The sequence below is a fragment of the Fistularia commersonii genome, chromosome 17 (genome assembly GCF_037954325.1).
Source record: "Fistularia commersonii isolate RoL2024-O1a breed Wild chromosome 17, RoL_Fcom_v1.0, whole genome shotgun sequence".
Classification (NCBI taxonomy): domain Eukaryota; kingdom Metazoa; phylum Chordata; class Actinopteri; order Syngnathiformes; family Fistulariidae; genus Fistularia; species Fistularia commersonii.
Genome location: NC_141300.1, coordinates 2,390,897 through 2,398,220, shown reverse-complemented (window position 1 = coordinate 2,398,220; position 7,324 = coordinate 2,390,897). Strand labels below are relative to the sequence as shown.

Genomic DNA, 7,324 nt, shown 5'->3' with positions numbered 1-7,324 from the left:
CACACTGCTGGGAACAACCGGCCAACATCAGGAGCAACGGCACCCTTTCTCCCACTCACGCGCACGCGCACACGCACACGCACACACTCATACTCCAACTCTCTCTCTCTCTCTCTCTCTCTCTCTCTCACACACACACATACACACACCCTGACTTACTCACATTCTCTCACACACTCCCGCGAGGTTTGTTTTTCGCACCGGGACGTTCATTCCGTTGCGGACCGTTAAAGCGCGCGTCCGCGGCCTCCGCCGGGTCACCGGGCACCGACGCGCACACACGCACCGGGCACCGTGGACTCTCTCCACGCGGGAACACCCGCACCCGTGGGCCGGGGCGGGAGTTGCGGGCGGTTTTGCGGGCGAAGATCTCCGACCCGACCTGCACCTCCTACCTGGACCTCCACCTGCAGCCTGGATCACCTGGGCAGGTGACCTTCGTGTGCACTGCGCATGCGTTAGCAGGTCCAAGGAAGAGAGAAAGAAAAGGTAAGAATTCAACTTCAAGTTGTACATCTCACCTGCTATTATAGCATAAATATAAGAATAAATAAAATTAGTATCAACAGTTATCATCATTATGATTATTATTAGTAGTAGTATTGTTATATTTTTTCATAATTGTTACAGAATTGCTGATATCATTACTGTTATTATTGTTTAAGAACAACAATAATAATAATAGAAATAATTATTAGCATCATAACTATCAGTAGTAGTAGTGGTAGTGGTAGAGGGAGTAGCAATGATAAAAGTAGTAGTTGAAGAGGTAGTAGTAGTGATGGCATTGGTAGAAGAACTAGTAGTACTAGTAGTGGTTTTAGTGATGGTTTTGGTCGAAGAAGCAGTAGTAGAAGTAGTGATAGTCGTAGTTATAGTAGTAGTAGTAGTGATAGTAGTAGTGGTCTAGGTAGACGGAGTAGCAATAATAACAGTAGTAGTTGCAGAGGAAGTCATAATGGGAGTAGTAGTGATGGTACTGGTAGAAGTAGTAGTAGTGATAGTAGTAGTATTCATAGCAGTAGTGGTAGAAGTATGAATAGTAATAGTTGTAGTAGTGATGGTTTTGGTTGAAGAAGCAGTAGTAGAAGTAGTGATAGTCGTAGTAGTAGTAGTAGTAGTGATAGTAGTGGGAGACGGAGTAGCAATAATAACAGTAGTAGTTACAGAGGAAGTCATAATGGTAGTAGTAGTGATGTTAGTGGTAGATGTAGTAGTAGTGGGAGTGATAGTTGTAGCAGTAGCAATAGCAGTAGTGGTAGTAGTATTAACAGTTGTAGTAGTAGTGATTGTAGTAGTATAAGCAGTAGTAGTGATAGTAGCAGTAGTAATAGTAGTAGTAGAAGTAGAAGTATGAATAGTAATAGCTGTAGTAGTGATGGATGTGGTAGAAGAAGTCGTAGTCGTAGTAGTATTAGCAATGATAGTCGTAGTAGTTGCCATATTTGTAGTAGAATAACAGTTGTCATATTAGAGCGTTAGGAGTAGTAGTAGTCTTGATAGTATTAGTAGTAGTAATTGTTGTAGTTGTAGTCATGAGTAGTAGTAGTAGTAGTGATAGTAGTATTAACAGTAGTAGTAGTAGTAGTAGTTATATTTGTTGAACAAGTAGTTATAATTGTGTTAGAGTGTTGTAGCAGTCATAGTAGTAGTGGTTGTAGTAATAGTACTTATAATAGCAGTCGTCATAGAGGTAGTAGTATTAGCAGTAGTAGTAGTAGTAGTATTCTAATCCCCCTGCGCCCCGCAGCCTGTGGAAGCAGCAGAAGCTCCTCCGTCCAGCGACGGGTCTTGACTCACTGAGTCTCATGGGAAACTCCTCCAGGAAGGGCGAGGGAGACGAGGAAGAGGAGGGGGAGGAGGAGGAGAAGGAGGGCGAGGAGGCCGAAATAGTCCTGAAGAAGAAGAAGAAGAAGAAGAAGAAGGAAAAGGCGAAGGCAGAGGAGGAGGCGGAGGAGGCGGAGCTGCCTCTGGGGGTGGAGGAGCTCCTGGAGAGCGGGGACCCCGTGCTGGACCTGAGTCAACGGCGTCTACGGCGTCTTCCGTCCCGCGTCTGCGGCCTGGCCCACCTGGAAAAGCTCTACCTGTGCGGCAACGGGCTGCGCTCGCTGCCGGAGAGCGTCGCCCTGCTGCGCGGCTTGCGCATCCTCGCCCTGGACTTCAACAAGCTGGAGGACGTTCCTCCGCCCGTCTGCCAGCTGGACAACCTCACCCGGCTCTACCTGGGGAGCAACCGGCTCATGAGCCTGCCGGCCGAGCTGAGGAACCTGAGGAGCCTGCGCTGCCTGTGGGTGGAGAGCAACTACTTCCAGATCTTCCCCAGGGAGCTGTACGAGCTCCCCAACCTTCGCTCGCTGCAGATGGGGGACAACCGGCTGAAGACCCTGCCCTCGGACCTGGGCCGCATGGAGGCCCTCCGCGGACTCTGGCTCTACGGCAACCGCTTCCAGAGCTTCCCCGCCGCGCTGCTCCGCATGGACGCCTTGGAGATCCTGGACCTGGACCGTAACAAGATCTCCCGCTTCCCCAGCCTGAGGCGCCTCCGCGGCCTCCGCTTGTTCTCCTACGACCACAACCCGGTGAAGGAACCTCCACGGGTGGGCGAGGAGGTGCTCCTGGTCGGGGAGGGAGCGGCCGAGCTGCTGGAGGAGCGCGAAGCCCGGAAGGAGAGGCGGCGGAAGGCGGCGGAGAAGGAGGCCGAGGAGCGGGCGGCGGCCGGAGAGGAACCCGTCATCCATGGCATTCTGAAGAACAGCGCCTCCGGCCGGGCGGCCAATGAGGCGACGGAAGGGGCGGAGCCGGAGGAGGCGCCCACCGGCGACTACGACGGGCTGGAGTACGACCGGGACGAGGTGGAGTACGAGACGGAGGAGATGATCTGCGAGGCGGAGATGGAGGCGTTCGACGGCGAGCTGCAGTACGACGCGGCGCCGGTGGACTACGAGTACGAAGAGGAGGAGGAGGAGGAGGGAGATGGAAGCCCGCGGAGATGAGAGGAGAAGGTGGGGGGGTCACCTTCACCTTCTCCCCACGGCGAGGCCTCCACGGTCGCTCGTCACAAGCCTGCATGTAAACCTTGGGATTTAGCCACTGCATGAAGATGAATCACACAGTGGGACTGGTTTCAACAAGGAGGAAAATCTGATCTCCTTGTAGGCCCGGCGCCCGGGTCTCGCGTGACCCCATGCCGCCACCGCCGCCGCCACCCCTCCTCCGCTTGTCCCCCTCTCATCTCCGCAGTCATTATTCATGGCGGGGCTCCGGTGTCACCCCTCCACCTCCTCCTCCGCCCGTCTCCTTTTCACTTCTCATTCAAAGAGTGAAATATTCATCCCGCCGCTGAAATATTGATGGGGGACCGCCGGGCGCCGCCAATGTTTTTTTTTTTTTTTTTTTTTTCGACCGCCGAACGGATTCAATCTGATGATTGCTTTGCTGGAATCGAACTTTAAGTAAGTAAATAAATTTTGGCGAGGGAGGGTTTGGTTTTTTTTTTTTTCTGTCAGAAAAGAGGTTCTAATCCATTAATGGGGTTCCCTTTGTTCGGTTCTGCGGGATCAGCGATCGGGTTCCTCATCCGCAGCTCACGAAGTCAATTCGTTCTGTGACTCGGTTCGCAAACCGAATCGATGTTTCCCGTTGAAATCGACTGAAATCGAATCGATCCCATTGATCGGTTCTCCGGCACCAAAAATATCCTGCACTCTTTCGAAGGGTTTGTTTTTAAGGGTTTGTTTGGGGCAAAAATACGTAAATTAAAGCTAACCTTAATTATTGCTGTATTTCTGGTGTTCTCTCGTCTCACCGGCGCTTGTACTCACCGTTTCCTTTGAGAAATCAGCAAAAATACAGCCTTCTGTGAGACCCTCATTTATCCAAACAACATTTCTATAACTTGAGACCTTTTCTTTGTTAGCGTAGCCGCCCCGTTAGCCACATCAGCGGTCTTTAGCCCATCATCGTTCTTCAGGATCGTCCAGACGGTTGACTTAGCTGTGTCGTGGTAACACCGACACCGCTCTTATGTTTAGCTGGTATTTCCTTCTTCAGATCCACTGTAATTCTTCATTTAACACCACTAGCATGAGCATTTTTCACTTTTCTTGGAGGAAAAATGAGGGCTAGCTTACTGAAAAAAGCGTTCCAACAGTAGATTAAAATGCTGCGCGACGTAAAAAACGCGTAGTAGCCTGAGCAACTGCTGCCAAAAACCCCACAACTTTATTTGTGTGTATTTGTGAAGGCTTGTTCGCAGCTCGATTCAAAATTTGAAAAGTTCCCTTCAGCTGTGGGTGGCGCCACAGACCTCCACAGGAATCTGTGCCACACTGAGTGTAATTACCCCGCCTCACACACACACACACACACACACACACACACACATTCACAGACCTCACACAGCCCTGGCAATTGTATCGGGTTCACATCGACTGAGATACATTTTGTAAAAAATGAATTTAAAAGCTTTGTGAAGCCTCCTGTGGAAAAAAAAACCCACACACACACAGCTTTCATTTCTGTAGCTAGGTGAAATGCAGGTGTTCCGTGTGTGTGTGTCCTGCCAGAGGAAGGCATGCCGGAAAGGGGCGGAGTCACGGTAAACAGGTAAAGGTGTCCGCAAAGGGGGAACCTGAAATGGTGAGACGTTCATCCCGTTCATCATGTGGAGACATCCAACCATCCACACGTCTGGAGAAAATGCAGGGATTGTAGGAGGAACCCGGAGAACCCGGAGGAACCCCACGTAGACATAGGGAGAACATGGAGACTCCACACAGGAAGGCCTGTCCTTGATTTTCCCTGGAGGTCAGAGGAACCACAGAAGGTTCTGACCTCCAACATAGCTGCTTGACAAAGGAGGACAACATCTTCCATGCTTCTGGGTTTCATTCCAGAGGCTGACTTGGTTCTCTCTGCAGGTTCTCCATGTTCTTCTGCCTGGATTCTCTCCATCGTTCCCGTGATCTTAGATTAGCGATCAACGTGATTGATAGATGAGCTGTCCGGGTTAAGTGCGCCTCCCGGTCAAGCAGAGTAATGGTCACCAGTTTTATCACCTTGGGGTTCCAAAGCCCGTCACACTGGATCCACCTCTCCACACACACTCCTCTGTGACCTCCCGTGCAGGATTAGCAGCGCCGATGAAGCATATAACCCCATAACACACACACACACGCACACATACACACACATACACACCTGGTGCTCCAGGGTGGATGCTGATTGGCTGCTGGAGCCTGAGGTACTTCCTTATTTACATTTCAACTCAGGAAGAGGAAAAAAAAAGTTCCTCTCCCCATCACTGTATCGCTGCTGGTCAGCTCCCTCCACCCTCACTCGCACACACACACACACACACACACACACACACCCACCCCCCCCACCTGCTCCGCCATCTGTGACCGGCTGTAATGGAAACCTTCGGTGACAACGCTGATGGATCGCAAAGTCCTCAGGACACGCTGGGTTTGGTTCTGTAACCACAGATAAATCAGCAAACAACAGGGGGGGTTCGGCTCAAACTGCAAGTCGGTGAATTTAAAGGCCTGCTGGAAAAAAAAAGATTGATGAAAACGGCACTTTGTGTATCTTCTGTAGTCTTTTCTTCCTCTCCGTGGATCCGTGCCGTCTGGGAGACGAAGAACCAAGAACCCCCCCCTCCAACCCCCCGGTGCAGGCAAAAGGTCTCGTCTGCCTCCCAGACGCCACTTCAGCCCTCTAGTGCTAAACGCCGCTTTCTCTCTCCCGCAAAGCCGGTCTCTGTTGCTAGGAGATGTGACACCAGGGTGTAACGAGATGCAGAAGAAAAACCCCAGAGAAATAAGGAAAAATGATCTCAGCTCTAATCTGCACACCTGCACCTTCTGCATGTTTATTACCCGGTAATAACAAACATACGCCTGTGTTATTACACAGCTTCTTTCAGACTCCGATGGGCGGGGAGCAGTGCTGGTTTTATGGTTGATCTCAGTCACTTGCTGAAGTCACCCGGTTCACTTGAATCACTTGGGGGACAAATAACTAATTTTAAATAACCAAAAACAAGCAAACGGAATTAAAATGCAAGTACACCAAAACAATTTATGTTGAATAGATAAGAACCATCTGAGTTTCTCTGTTTGCAGTGAATCTGCTGACCTGAGTCACGAGCAGATTTTCCTGAATCATCTGATTCAGCAGTATGTTTGTTGAGTCAGCTTATCTGAGTAAATTAACCAATTCACTCGAATCAATGAACCGATTCAGAGGAATCATGTGATTCTGTCGTATTCGCAGTGAGTCTGCCGACTCCAGTTGGTGAACTGTTTCTAACCCTATGTTTCCACTGAGTCCGCCGACTGGAGTGAGTGAACCAATTCATCAGAATCCTCTGATCAGTCATGTGTCTGGTAAGTCCTCAGACTCAAAACAGTGAACCGATTCACCTGAATCATCTGATTCAGTTGTGATTCATTCGACTCAAAACAGTGAACCGGTTCACCTGAATCATCTGATTCAGTTGTGTTTCCAGTGATTCGTTCGACTCGAAACAGTGAACCGATTCACCTGAGTCATCTGATTCAGTTGTGTTTCCCGATCTGGTGAGTCCTCCGATTTGAAACGGCGAATTGATTCACCTGTGAGTCTGTCGATTCAAGTAAGTGAACCGCTTCAAACAAATCATCTGAGGTCCTGCCTCGCGTACTTCGCAGAAGAAGACTAAGAGCATCCAGGTTGACGGAGGCCTCGAACTCGTGAAAATTCAAATCACTGACCCAGATGATTCAGAAACCGGCACACAAAGAAGGAAATCACCGAATTCTACCATCTGGGGTGGACACGGGCGGACGGATCGCGAAGCGCTCTCCCGAGCAGCAGGTTGTCGGAGCCTCTTTCTGGACCACAGGCCTTCGGGCGCTCGTCCTGCTTGAATTCGCTCTGCATCCTGACCTCTCCTCCGAACCCTCGTCCGCTATCCCCCCCGCGCTCATTAAATACTTCACACCTCAGGTGACTCAAGCTCGAACGCGGCATCCACACCTCCGAGATGACCTTTTCCATCGCTTCTTACTCCCTCTTCGATGTCTGCTCTCCTTGAAGTACCTCTCCGTGGCCACTGGGTGACAGTGCGGCGCCGCACCGACTCTCAGGGATTCGAGGTTATGTAAAAACCGATGGACGGCCGGGAATTTGCATTGACATCCTGATGGAGAAGGAAGAGAACACCTGAGCCAGACGCCGCTCATTCTTCTTCTCCTCCATCCGAGGAGGTGTAGAAATGGGTGCTGCCTTTCTTTCTCTATCTTCTCCGTCTCTCTCTTTTTTCCCCTGACATGCTGTCATG

At 50.3% G+C, this 7,324-nt stretch overlaps 1 protein-coding gene across 1 annotated transcript; it reads left to right on the top strand.

Moving 5' to 3' along the window:
- The first annotated feature begins 417 nt into the window (after positions 1-417).
- On the top strand, positions 418-3,739 carry lrrc10b (leucine rich repeat containing 10B). Its single transcript, XM_086163766.1, has 2 exons — positions 418-489; positions 1,751-3,739. Exon 2 carries the CDS (start codon positions 1,809-1,811, stop codon positions 2,991-2,993), a length of 1,185 nt encoding a protein of 394 aa, XP_086019892.1. The 5' UTR covers positions 418-489; positions 1,751-1,808; the 3' UTR covers positions 2,994-3,739.
- Positions 3,740-7,324: the final 3,585 nt, after the last annotated feature.

Coding starts and splice junctions, on each gene's coding strand:
- lrrc10b (XM_086163766.1), top strand. CDS start 1,809: ATGGGAAACTCCTCCAGGAAGGGCGAGGGAGACGAGGAAGAGGAGGGG.